Source organism: Pomacea canaliculata, linkage group LG1 (genome assembly GCF_003073045.1).
Source record: "Pomacea canaliculata isolate SZHN2017 linkage group LG1, ASM307304v1, whole genome shotgun sequence".
In the NCBI taxonomy this organism is placed as follows: domain Eukaryota; kingdom Metazoa; phylum Mollusca; class Gastropoda; order Architaenioglossa; family Ampullariidae; genus Pomacea; species Pomacea canaliculata.
The window spans coordinates 17,780,708-17,794,530 of NC_037590.1; the positions used below are offsets into that span (position 1 = coordinate 17,780,708).

A 13,823-nucleotide genomic window follows, 5' to 3' on the forward strand; every position below is an offset into this window, starting at 1 on the left:
CAAGAGACGACTGAGGCATTGGCTTAAGACATAAGACACCAGATTAATTTATCTTCGTATTTTGTCAATGTTTTTCTGTAAAGTTTCACTAATAGCATACTACTTCTCTGTGTTATTCTACTCAGTACGGAAACATACAAATCACGATTCGTGTAGAGCTTGTTTTTAATGTCAACAACAAAACGGTAGGTACTCAATAAGGCCTGAAGACAATTTGACTGTGACCACCTCAAGAAACAAGGCGCCGCATGCAGGAGAGAGACACACAGGCTGAGACAAACATACAGACTGAAACAAACACAGGAGTACGCAAACTTCAGCATGCATACTAAATAATATCTCTACGTTGGCATACAATGCATCACCCCAGACAAAGCAGTAAGTAGTAAGCAATAGTTTTCTCATGTCCAGCTTCTTTCAATGCGAGTCATGTCGTTTATTTTTTGGAAAAATTCATTTTCCAAGGTTATTTTTTCCAACAGATTCAAGCTTAAAGTCATTGACCTCAAAGCTGACATCGTTAAAAGTGACCATGGCCAAGCGTCGCCTCTTCCTGTGGTTTGCTGTGTGCACGGTTCTGCAAGCTATCCACCTAACACAGGGAAAGCGGGTAGTTGTCATGCCAATGCCTGCACCAAGCCACACTAAATACATGACCCACGTGGCACAGGTTCTAGCTCAGCAAGGTCACGAGGTGTGGGTGACCATAGCCGACTATGTCGTCAACAAGCGCGTGCTGGACACAACCAACTTCACCATCATCGAGCTGACAGCTTTACCAAACTACGAAGAGATTTTGATGGAAGGCTTCGCTGAGAGGTATTTTAAATGTCAAAAGGAAGACGTACAGTTGTTTTTCAGAACAGGGAAAGAGTTCTGTGACCGTATCCTTAGCAATAACTCTTTTTTTGAGCAGATTAAAACATTAAGACCGGACTTCTTCGTTCTCGACAATTTACCTTTTACTAAAATGTTGGCGATAATACCTTATCGACTTGGTGTGCCGTTCGCCTTTCTTGGAACAGCCTATGAACCAAATGCACAAAGAATACCCATAGTACCTTGCAACATTCCTTATCCATTTACTCCTTTTAACCGGCCTACCACCTTTTATCAGCGTGTTGTCAATTCTTTATTTCATCTTGCTTCTTCGCTGATGGATCCCAGTGTCTACAAAGATGCAGTCAGTCGCTATGCACCAGACATGCCTTATCTCCCCATGGACATGCTTATAGCCAGAGCTGAGATTTGGTTGGTTGAGACAGACCATATTCTAGACTACCCCAAACCCTCTATGCCAAACGTCAAACTAATTGGAGGAACAGCTACAGGTCCTGGTAAACCGTTGCCACCACAGTTTAAACACTTCATGGATGATGCTGAAGAAGGTGTTGTCATTGTTACTTTTGGCAGCCAAATTCTCAGTCCACCAACATCAATTACACAGAAAATACTCAAAGTATTAACAGATTTACCTTTTAAATCCGTTTTCCGTTCAAACATTTCGTCACCGAACTCAGAGAAGATTCTGACGTCGTCATGGATACCTCAGAACGACCTGCTGGCTCACCCCAACACTCGCGTGTTTGTCAGCCATTGTGGTAAGAACGGTCAGTACGAGGCTCTGTACCACGCGGTGCCTGTGGTGGCCACCCCGATCTTTGCTGACCAGTCCTACAACGCTGAGCGCATGCGCGTGAAGGGGTTCGCAGAGATTGTCGACCTCAACACCGTCAGTACAGACGAGCTGTACACCACCATTGTCCAAGTGGCGACCAACAAGAGCTACAAGCAGGCCATCACAAAAGCCTCGGAACTATTCAAAATAGAGTTCGGTGTTCCTGTGGAGAAAGCGGCCTTCTGGCTAAATCACGTGATGAAATATGGCGGTGACCACTTGCGTTCGTCAGGACATGAATTTCCTTTCTATCAGTTTGCTTGCTGGGATGTTTATGCTTTTCTATTTGCAAGTGCACTATTAGCATTTCTGATTGCAGTGTTGTCTTTGTATAAGTTGTTCTTTTTTCTCCGCTCGAAATCAAAACAAAAAGACGAATAACAGCTGATAAACTATAAAATTTTGTTGACAGCCTTTAATTGTCTACTTGTGATGCTTGACTTCACGAGGTACTGCGCTGTAGACTGGTTGACCCAATAATGTATTTTAAAAAATCGCTATAAGCATGATTAACTTAGCAAATAGATTCCCTGAAAAATTTCTATTCTAGTTTGTTCAAGTCCAGTATACGATATAACATTCAAGTACAATTCAAATGCTCAAAGTCTTGTTAAAATTATGTATGCCGTAAACTATAAGCAGATACAGACAATAGAATTTTACTTAAAATATTTTCACAAAGCCGACGTGAATACTTAATTATTCGGAAGATTTTTCCCTTTTGTAATTTATTCCTCGCGAGTATGTTTAATTTTAGCATGTTAAGTTTGAACAACGATCTAAAGTGATTAAACAGCGTTGATAATGTTAACCCTTTCTTCTTTAATAAAGAGTTTCGCAGAATTAACAACAGACGATGTTAATTATAAATAAATATTGTTTGCACAACATGTTTTGAATTATTATTTTATGTGGTTGTTATGTCTGCCATAAAGAGATGATAATAACTCTGAGCATTATCAAGATAAGGGTTTTTGTTATACGTTTGCCGTTGGTGTTGCTGCAACGAGGTTGGAAGTGGGTTTAGTGGACAAGATATAGGTTTCGACTGAAGTATGATGAGCCGTGTACAGAGATAAGCTTAAAAGAACAACAAAAATTAGACATGCATGATCTAACATACCGAGATCGACAATGACGACCCCAGAGAGATAGAAGCTCTCTGTAATGCAGCTTCTTGACTTCTAAAGGTGAGTAGGATGGCATCCTATGGCTTGGGACTGCTGGAAGGAAATCGGAAAAACGGCATTCGTTGACTGTGTGTCGGTGTGCCTGCTCTGCGGTGTACCCACGTGAGTGCACACGTTCGTGAAAGTGAAAAAAAAAATGTCAACGAAGATCATTTTGGCTGAATGAAGATGAAAATGTGTATACTGTACAATAGCTCACCTGTGACATTTTCTAGTTTCTACGCCATTGATGTTCTTATAGTAACATGATAGGTAAAAAGTGAATTTATGTTGTCTTAAAAAACGATGAATCTTGAATGGATGGCATGAAGTCTGTATAGCTCAGACATAACAGAAGCACATCTCTTGATGTGATACTAAAAAAGAAAGTAAACTATGGCACGAATAGGGTCCTATAAAAGAAAACCTTCAGTAGCGCAAGAGGGTCATAAGACTGTCGCAGTCTTTACTTTGTTTTGTGTACCTGTACACTGTAAATTTGAAATATAACATGTGACGACATTTTTTTCGGTTGTTTGTTTAGACAATAATTGATTACAAGCTCTATGCTCTGCATGTTGTCGCGTTTTGTGGCTCTCACTTGAAATACACATTATGGCCCTTCGTACCCCTCTTCCGCCTCCATCCTTTGGTAAACTTTATGAACACTCCATTGAGAAAATCATTAACAAAAATGCTATATGGTGTTGACAGAGTCGGAAGTTTAAAAGTTTTCAGGGGAAGTTGGGTAGAATAGGACCGTTTTGTCTGTAGGTTTTATGACCGCACATGCCAATAGCAAACAAATCATACAACACGTACAAACAGTACAAGGCAGAAACTGCCTTTTGATGCAGTTAGCAGTTAGCAGAGGCTACTTAGATGTATAAGGTGCCAAGAGGCGGATTTTGTAAATAATTTTTGTTGTTCTGGTTTGGTATGGGGTCACCGCATAGACCCATTGTGGAAGTGACTGACCATCTTTTCTAGAGCTATTCCTTCTATATTCATTCAATAAATTCTAAACAGTTCATTGTATAACTACAAAAGTATGTCACTTTTTGTCGCACTCGCCTCTCTCGCTGTTTTCCCCACCCAGGGGCAGATAATAATTATTAGCGGCACACAACTCTACGCTACGCCAACCACACTCCCCTCTCAAAAATGGACCATACCCGCTCTCCCCTCTGGGAAATAACATCGACCAGTCTATGAGGCAGCGTGCTGTGACGAAGGGACAAGCAGACGACACCTTTAAAAAGGTTTTGAGACCAACAGGAACATTATTTTAAGGTAAGCTTCTTACAGCCGGATGCTGCATAATCTGAAGTAGCTAATCCACTAGCTATTGTTCGTGGACGGTTTTATTTGGTGGGGCTGAGGCGCTGTTACAGTTCAGACTTCTGAGGGAACTGAACATCGTGCTACACGCTAGGAGCATGTGTGACCCCGTGTGCTGAGGCATGAGAGGTCACCAAAATCTCTCCAGCAGTAGAGTCGTTGCGCTGATGCGTGGAGGAAGCTATTCCTAGATCGTTCGTTCGTCGTGACTTACAGGGTAGTATACGGTGCTGCCGCTACAGTCGTGCTTGATTTCTTTTCGTGTTGCTGCTTTTTCATACTTGTACTCTGAAGCGACGGAAAAGTGAGTCACATCCCCCACTGCATGTAGTTTCCTGTACTTGTATACACAAACACACATTGGGTATGACTTGCAGACCATCCAGTAAAACACTCGCGGTTACTTGTTGTAAGTTTACTTGGACGCTTGAAAACACCTGTAAACCGGGCTTGGCTGGGAAAGTGTTTTGTGTGGGGAGACCTCACGGATACACACATAATTTTCAAACCCTGTTCTTTAATCAAGAACATCTTTTTTGCCACCTCTTTATAACTACAGCTTCAGAGCTAAACAGCAGTGGGGTTTGGACACAGCTTTAAAACCTTAGAATCAAAAGTTGTCCTCAAAGTTGCCAGATTGCCCCAGGGCAATGACAATCACTTCATAGTTAAGAACCTAGCTATCTGACAGGCCTTTTCAGATTAGATAAAATAAACGATATGTTTCGCAGAACGATCCGCATAATATGACAGCTGATAAAAAAAAATTAGATAACATGTCAATCATTGTAAACTGCTTCTGTTGGGCATTTCTCCAGATTTCCAAATGTATGATGATGAAGTGTCAGTGAATGTTGTGTCAACGCGCAGATATTTTCTATTTAATGGGAGATTTAAAATGTCTGTAGTGTGATTTGTAAAACTTTGTTCTTTCTAACCTTAGCCTCATCACCTAATAGTCTCATTGTCAGTAAACACTTCTTCTATGAACTTACAGACGGCGAAGAGCGCATCACAGACGATGAAGGTGAGACAACTCTTACTTTGGACAGCTGCGTGTTGCCTCTTGGTGCTGCCTCTGTGTGTTGGGGGTAAGAGAGTTGTCGTCATCCCCATGCCCTACACCAGCCACACCAACTACCAGATGAACGTAGCGCGAGCCCTCGCTCGGCAAGGTCACGAGGTGTGGTTGACCATGCCGGACTATATCGTCAACAGGCGAGTGTTGGACACGACTAACTTCACTGTCATCGAATACCAAACTATGACACACTTTGAAGAGCGTTTAATGGCTGCATTTCGGGATAACTATTTTAAGGGACTGCCTGATGATTGGAGTGTGTTACCTTCCCTTAGCTTACAGTTTTGCGATGATCTCCTCACAAACGTTACCTTCTTCAACGAGATTCGAAATCTTCGTCCAGATTTTTTCGTTTTGGACAATTTACCAACCATGAGAATGATGACGATAATACCATATAGGCTTGGGGTGCCTTTTGCTTTTCTTGGAACAGCCTACGACCCAAATTACCAGCGAATACCTTTACAACCTTGCAACACACCAGTGGCGATTTTTAGCTACAACCATCATATGAGTTTTTTCCAGCGAGTTCAAACCACTTTAATTCATATACTTTCCGCTGTATCAGACGGATGTACCCTTAAAGACGCAGTCAGTCGCTATGCACCAGAAATGCCTTTCGTTCCTATAGACATGCTTGTAGCTAGAGCTGAGATCTGGTTGGTAGAGTTGGACCACATCCTAGACTACCCAAGACCATCTATGCCCAACGTTAAGCTCATCGGAGGAACAGCTACAGGTCCTGGTAAACCGTTGCCACCCCAGTTCCAATCTTTTATGGATGATGCTGCAGAAGGCGTTGTTATCGTCTCGTTTGGTAGTTATGTCCTCAGTCCACCAGAGTCAATTGTGGACAAAATCTTGAGCGCCTTGCAAGACCTGCCTTTTAAGTCTGTTTTTCGTTCGAACGTGTCGTCCCCATATGCAAAGAAGATTCTGACGTCGTCATGGATACCTCAGAATGACCTGCTGGCTCACCCCAACACTCGCGTGTTTGTCAGCCATTGTGGTAAGAACGGTCAGTACGAGGCTCTGTTCCACGCCGTGCCAGTGGTCGCTACGCCGATCTTTGCTGACCAGTCCTACAACGCTGAGCGCATGCGCGTGAAGGGGTTCGCAGAGACTGTCGACCTCAACACCGTCAGTGCAGACGAGTTGTACACCACCATTGTCCAAGTGGCGACCAACAAGAGCTACAAGCAGGCCATCACAAAAGCCTCGGAACTATTCAAAATAGAGTTTGGTGTTCCCATGGAGAAAGCGGCCTTCTGGCTTGATCACGTGATGAAATATGGCGGTGACCACTTACGCTCGTCAGGACACGAAGTTCCTTTCTCTCAATTTGCTTGTTGGGATGTTTATGGTTTTCTTTTGGCATGTGTGCTGCTGACATTGCTGATAGCAGTATTTGTGGTCTATGTTGTATGCTATTGTCTTCGCTCAAGATTAAAGGCAAAGAAGGACTAGAAGAAAAGCTAGCAATCAAGAATCAAAGTTACTAAACAGATTTTTACGGTTTGTTTGAACTTATAGAATCGAGTACGAATTTATTGTTTATTTTTTCAAATGTGGTGTTTTTCAATTTTTTAAAAGTCGTGTTTTTATTAGTGTGTGCAAAAGAAAAAAAAAAGCCTAAAGCTTAAGCATTTTTAGCTGTGTGAAAGTTCTTGCCTTATTTCTTTTACCTACACTTATTTTGGTTTTTTATTTTCCTGCTTGTAGTTTTGCCCTGTAAGCACTTTTCTTTATTCGTGTGATGACTGGAAGCTTTAGTGTGAAGGACTGGTGTTTTAAGTCAGCCAGTATTATTATATGAAATCATAATCACTTAATTCTTGATAGTTTTGGTATCTATTATCATTGCCAGTGCCGTTTCGGCTTAGGTTTGTTGGTGTTGCTTGTGTGCATTCATCCTAGGCCACATGTTTCCAATGCGTTACACTGCATTGCAGATGTAACTCACAATCTCGACTTCATTTGTCCTGATGCCCTTAAATCATTGGAACAGGCTAGAGTGCTCTTCAGACAGACATTTCTGAAAGTGTCTTCAATCCTTCTTGATGACGGGGGGGGGGGGGGGTATTGGTGTTTTACGCCGTGCCAGCAATCTCCTTGATGACAGGCATGTCATTTCAGGAGAATTTTTCCAACTCCCGTCGAATAAGACACAAGATAACATTCCATCTGATGACGAATTTGTGCACCACTTTGAGAAAGTAGGAAACATTCCCGATGAAAATATCCTACCTGATACTTTAAATGTTTATTGCAAAATATATGGTCTTCAGCTAAATATTGAAAAAACACAAAACTATGATATTCTTACGGGGAAAGGTTAGAAAAGTTCCACATTTTTCTTTCAATGACAAAAACAATCAAAGTGGTATCGGAGTATAAGTACCTAGGAACAGTTTATAAATTATAAAAATAATTTAATAAAGCTATAAAATTACAATAGATATTTGCAAACAAAGCTATGTTTTCACTGATTAAGAAAAGAAGAAAACTTGACTTGCCCCTAGACACTCAAATTATTCTCTTTGATAGTTGTACAAGACCTATTTTGTTGTATGGAAGTGAAATCTGTGCTTTTGAATCTCTTGATATTTGTGATAGGATGCAACTAAGATTTCTAAAAAATGTTGTTAAATGGTTAAGCTAGCACACCCACATATATGCTGTTGGGTGAACTGGGCATTTTTCCTGTGTAATTTTTTGCAAAATGTAGATTACTATGCTTTTTGTATATGTTAAATATATAGAATATAATTCTGAAACTAAAAAAAAAAAAAAAAAAAAAAAAAAAAAAAAAAATCTGTTCTTCAGTTTCACTTGTACAAACTTATATTTGATAGCCAGAATGTAAACTATCCTGGTTTAGCTATGTACGTTCATTGTGAAGTGCCTTCGGTCTTTCCTTCATCTAGAAATTTGGCTGTAGTTTTAAAAATATTGTAATGCAACTCTTAATGGATCAGTTTATTCAAAAATGGAAACAAGACATATATACAAATAAAATCTGCACCACTTACAAAATGTTTAAAGAATATTACGATTTTGAGAATTTCTTAATAAATTTGTCCCCTGCTATGAGATAAAATTTCATAAAAATTTTGCTAAGCTGCCATAAATTCCCTATTTGACAATCAAGATATAGCGATATTTCAGAACATGTCTGTTGTGTAATCTAGAAAATGTAAATGAATTTCATTATATGTTTCTTTGCGCTCACCCTTTGTTAATTGCTTGATGGAAAACCCTAATTCTTATATATTCTTATATAATATATTAATTCTTATATATTTTTTGCATCATCCAAATGAATTTAAATTTCACCAGCTGATGAATATTAAATCCAAAAGTATACTTAAATGTTCTTTACATTGCTCTTTATAGTAAATTTAAATGTTTGATTCATTTTTTTTTCCTGTGACTTTATATTTGTTTTTAGCTTCCTTATCTTTAAACAGATGTAACAATATACTGTTTTACCAAACATTTGTGAAAGGTTTTACAAAATGTACAAAAATGTGTTTGGGCATACCATGCTTACACTAAAGATTATTCTGATGATACTATTTATTCATTTCAGTCTCTGGGTACTGTTCTTCCACTGGTATCACTATTACTAATTATTTATATAATGATTTTATAATACAACAGAAATTACATTGATACATATATTGTTAGTAAATGACTGCAAAACCCAGGCATATTATTTTTAACAAATATGCTTTCCCCGAGGGTTTAATTTAGAGCAGCAAATGTGGTATACTGGAGAGTTCAGTAATAACACCACATCTTCTGTTGAATATTTATAGTCCAGATATGAAAAAAGCAGCTTTAAATAAGTAAAGAAGGATTGTCTCGACACAATTCTGGAAGGAAATGTGAACAATAAAACACTCCATACATGTCTTAACAACCAGGAAAACGTCAACATTTTAAAGTCAAATTTACTTAAATAAAGAATTGGTCAGATGTGTAACACTCATGCGATATACCGGAGAAATATTAAGATAACACGTTAAGAATGACAACTGAAAGGACAACTAAGCCCTCAGAATTCTAAAGGGAAGTAAGAAAAATGTAGAACAACTTCTGGATGACCTCCCTTACGACGCTTAGGCACATTCACTGAAATATGCGAAAGGTCATGCGTATTGGGTGGGGCATACATGATCAGAAACAAGAGTGACAGTAAACAGTATTTTGATATTATGCAACACGAAGAAAAAAAGGAACGAGAAAAAAAAAACAACAAAAGAAAAAACACTCACCCTGTAGAAAACAAAAGCAAAATAAACTTAAAAACAAGTTAAAAAGATATGCTTGGCGCATTCTAATGTTTTATTATCTTCCCTCTGCAATAAGGACGCCGCGGTACGTATAGTTGTATAGTAATCTGGGTTATGAGCAGGACAATAAGGTGGTGATGATGATGATGATGAATAGAATGGAAAGATGGTAGTTTCGATTTGGGGTGGGATATCATCCAACGTACGTAAAAAGGGTATCAGGATGGCGACAGTCGTCAGAGCAGAGAGCCTGATGAATAACGATGACTGATTTTCTCCGTAGCAGAGTGTTACTCTGCAAGTGAGAGAGTTATCAACTACGACTATCACTAAAGTGCAACAACATTTGAACTTTTATCATCCTTTGTTATTTTTATTAAAATGAAGTCAGCTGGATCACCCCCATAAGTAGTCAGATCAAATACATTGTTTAATTTCATATTTTGAAACAATTTGAAAACGCGAACAGAGAAAATGCGTTCCTATCCGAATGTCGTAGAACGAATTTATCATGGTAAGACTTGTTTTCTTTTTGACCGCTTATGCAAATTTGCGGAACTAATGTGTGTATTATCGCAATTTTCACGTCCTGACTGCGTTATAACGAGCCAGCTGTCGTGCCGTAGTAGCCAGACACCAGTGCGCAGTACATCGAGTCACGTGGACAGGTCTGCAGATTCTCGATTTCTAACCTGCAGCTCACGCATCCAAGTTGTTATTGTAGTGACCTGAATCACGTACTCAGAAAAAAACATCTGCGACAAGTCCTGAGAGGCTTCCTCGAGGTGCTCACCAACAGGAAAGGAATTTGAACCTGTCTCAACTCCGGCAGCTGGGCGAGACGATTCCTGGACTTTTTGCGCCTCGGCTAACAAGACAGCAAGGGTAAGACACGTGGTAATGTTTCACACTTCCATTGGTTACACTGCATCCTAGCAAATCTATGGGTACATGCAAACACGATATATTCTGTGAGAATTTACATCACAGGTTTCAAAATCCAGTTTAACAAACGTTGCTTGCAGTTATGGACAATGTGTTACGAATTGTATTTGATTTTAAAGGTCAACAACTCAACTGAAAACCTAGTGAGTAGATGCTACACTCCGCGTTTACAAGGACAGAAACAAAACCCCTTACAGAATATCCTACAGTTTGTGTTATAATGACAGTATTAGGAAAATTGTTTCGGTGGAAATAAGTCTTGGCGTAGAAAGTCGTTTAGCTTTTTCTTTTGCCTGTCCAAGTTGTTTGTGTGAAGTTTCTCTTAAAACACGATATGTCTTTGTGTGAGACCTACTCAACACGAAAACACACAAATCATGATTTGTGTAGAGCACTTATGACTTGAATGTCAACAATAAAATGCACGTACCTATTAACCTCATAAGAAAATCTTAATGTGACTATATAAATTAAAAAAAAAGGAAAAGTATGCAGGAGAGAGACACGCACGTTTAGACAAACAAGCCTACTAATCTAAACACGAGAGAGAACACACGCCAGTATTAATATTAAGAATATCTCTACGCTTATCCACCCTCCCCCCCACCCCCCAAAAAAACATAATTTGTCCGCCACTGCTTTATCATGGCAATACGAATTGACGAATAAGTAGAAAAATCTACCATGTCTAAAAATGGCTTTGAATGTAAGTGGTGCAAAGGTTTTGTAGAAGAGCTTATTTCTGAAGTCAAGCAAATTCTTTTGACAGGTTCAAGCATAAAAGTTATTGACCTCAAAGCTGACCTCTCGTCTCAAAACTGACCATGATCACGTGTCACCTGTTCCTGTGGTTGGCTGTGTGGACGGTCCTCTCGTCTAACCAAGTCACAGATGGAAAGCGGGTAGTTGTCATGCCCATGGCCACGACGAGCCACACCAAATACATGGCCCACGTGGCACAGGCCCTCGCACGGCAAGGTCACGAGGTGTGGGTGACCATGCCCGACTATATCGTCAACAAGCGCGTGCTGGACACGACCAACTTCACCGTCATCGAGCTGTCAGCGTTCCCAAACAACGAAGATTTTGTGAAAAGTTTAGTAGAGAAGTATTTTAAAGGTCAACAGGTAGACATACAAATATTTTCGAGAAATGGGAAAGAATTCTGTGATCGTATCCTTGGCGACAAGTCGTTATTTGAGGAGATTAAAGCTTTAAGTCCAGACTTCTTCGTACTTGACAATTTGGCAATAACAACAATGTTGGCGATAATACCTTATCGACTTGGTGTGCCGTTCGCCTTTGTTGGAACAGTCTATGAACCAAATATACAAAGAATACCTGTACTACATTGCAACATGCCCTCTGTCACCAATGGTTTCAGTCATCCTAGAAACTTTTATAAGAGCATAGTCAGTTCATTGGATGGTCTTTCTTTTGCCGTGGAAGATCCATATGTCTACAACGATGCAGTCAGTCGCTATGCACCAGAAATGCCTTATCTCCCCATGGACATGCTCACAGCCAGAGCTGAGATCTGGCTGGTTGAGACAGACCATATCCTAGACTACCCCAAACCCACTATGCCCAACGTCAAACTAATTGGAGGAACAGCTACAGGTCCTGGTAAACCGTTGCCACCAAAGTTTAAACACTTTATGGATGATGCTGAAGAAGGTGTTGTCATTGTTTCTTTTGGGAGCCAAGTTCTCAGTCCACCAACATCAATTACACAGAAATTCCTCAAAGTATTAACAGATTTACCTTTTAAATCCATTTTCCTTTCAAACACTTCTTCACCGAACTCAGACAAGATTCTAACGTCGTCATGGATACCCCAGAACGACCTGCTGGCTCACCCCAACACTCGTGTGTTTGTCAGTCATTGTGGTAAGAACGGTCAGTACGAGGCTCTGTTCCACGCGGTGCCAGTGGTGGCCACACCGATCCTTGCTGACCAGTTCTACAACGCTGAGCGCATGCGCGTGAAGGGGTTCGCAGAGACTGTCGACCTCAACACCGTCAGTACAGACGAGTTGTACACCACCATTGTCCAAGTGGCGACCAACAAGAGCTACAAGCAGGCCATCACAAAAGCCTCGGAACTGTTTAAAATAGAGTTCGGTGTTCCTGTGGAGAAAGCGGCCTTCTGGCTTGATCACGTGATGAAATATGGCGGTGACCACTTGCGTTCGTCAGGCCAGGAACTTCCTTTCTATCAGTTTGCTTGCTTGGACGTGTATGGCTTTTTTCTAGTGTGTGTGCTACTGACATTGCTGACAGCTGTATGTTCCTTCTATGTAGTATGCCGCTATATCTACATGAAATCAAAAAGAAAAAAGGATTAGTAAGAATGACGACAAAAAGATGTAATTCTTTAATTAACTTTTTTTTTCGACGATGCCAAATAAACATAATCACATTGTATATTTTTTCTTCCTGCTACTAGGTGTATGAATAGCATTTCTCGGTAATGAATTCAGCTTATCACCACAAAGGAACAAATAAACAGCTTTTTAATTACAAAGTGTAAACATTTGAACTAATAGATGTTTAATATATATTTCTTTTTTGTCACTTTTTCTTCGTATGTTCTTTATAGACTTGAAACTATTTGGTTGATTTTGTTTATTCCTTTTTCTTTTATGTCTTGATGACTTTATCCCTTGTAACCACTAGGAGCTTTTAATATGCGAGGTGTTTTAATTTAACCAGAGCGTTTATACAAAATTTTATTTCTCTGTTTCTGTACATTATTATTACAATAATTGCCTACCAACACAATTTAAATTCTTTTCCCAAGCGTTTTGTAACTCTATGAATTTTTAACGACATCAAATAATAAACAGCTCTTTAATTTTCTTTTACTTTATTTGCTTCATTACGATAGAGACATTTAATTCTGCTTATATTTTTTAAAGTCAGTCGTTGTTATCTTTAGAATTATAGTCTTTAGATTGTTTTATTAGTGTCATTTTGTTTTCAAACTATACTGCATGTTTTAATAATTATAAACTGCTTAAAGAAAAACTTTATCATAGAAGGGATTCCGTCTATTCAGAGGCAACTTTGCACAAACCTATTTTAAAACTCTTTAAAATGAGTTTTTCCTTCTCCCTGTTCCACTATGTCTATTTATTTCTTTTTCTTTTAATAAATTTTTTTAGTTTGATGAGTTGGTGTGTATGTGTGGTATTTATTTATTTTTTTTTTTTAGCTTGTCTGTCATTCATCTTTATATATTGCTATCCCCTTCTATGCCTTATTTTAAAGACACACACAGAGAGAGCAGTACAAAGAGTGCGACGAAA

The 13,823-nt window shown here is 39.4% G+C and overlaps 3 protein-coding genes across 3 annotated transcripts in view; all 3 read left to right on the forward strand.

The window, feature by feature from the left end:
- LOC112576958 (UDP-glucuronosyltransferase 2B33-like) overlaps positions 1-2,566 on the forward strand; it is a 3,313-nt gene extending 747 nt beyond the window's left edge. Inside the window, exon 2 of the mRNA XM_025259854.1 lies at positions 483-2,566. Coding sequence (XP_025115639.1) covers positions 533-2,059 — 1,527 coding nt within the window. The 5' untranslated portion in view covers positions 483-532 and the 3' untranslated portion in view covers positions 2,060-2,566. The remainder of the gene's footprint in view (positions 1-482) is intronic.
- Positions 2,567-2,867: 301 nt separating this feature from the next.
- On the forward strand, positions 2,868-8,855 carry LOC112564439 (UDP-glucuronosyltransferase 1-5-like). The gene is made up of 3 exons (XM_025239271.1): positions 2,868-2,970; positions 3,947-4,140; positions 5,186-8,855. Exon 3 carries the CDS (start codon positions 5,210-5,212, stop codon positions 6,734-6,736), a length of 1,527 nt encoding a protein of 508 aa, XP_025095056.1. The 5' UTR covers positions 2,868-2,970; positions 3,947-4,140; positions 5,186-5,209; the 3' UTR covers positions 6,737-8,855.
- A 1,257-nt stretch (positions 8,856-10,112) lies between these two features.
- Positions 10,113-13,374, forward strand: LOC112564447 (UDP-glucuronosyltransferase 1-8-like). The gene is made up of 2 exons (XM_025239281.1): positions 10,113-10,452; positions 11,282-13,374. Exon 2 carries the CDS (start codon positions 11,337-11,339, stop codon positions 12,858-12,860), a length of 1,524 nt encoding a protein of 507 aa, XP_025095066.1. The 5' UTR covers positions 10,113-10,452; positions 11,282-11,336; the 3' UTR covers positions 12,861-13,374.
- The last annotated feature ends 449 nt before the right edge of the window (positions 13,375-13,823 follow it).

Excerpts from the sequence above, each read along its gene's own strand:
- LOC112564439 (XM_025239271.1), top strand. The coding sequence starts at position 5,210 with ATGAAGGTGAGACAACTCTTACTTTGGACAGCTGCGTGTTGCCTCTTG.
- LOC112564447 (XM_025239281.1), top strand. The coding sequence starts at position 11,337 with ATGATCACGTGTCACCTGTTCCTGTGGTTGGCTGTGTGGACGGTCCTC.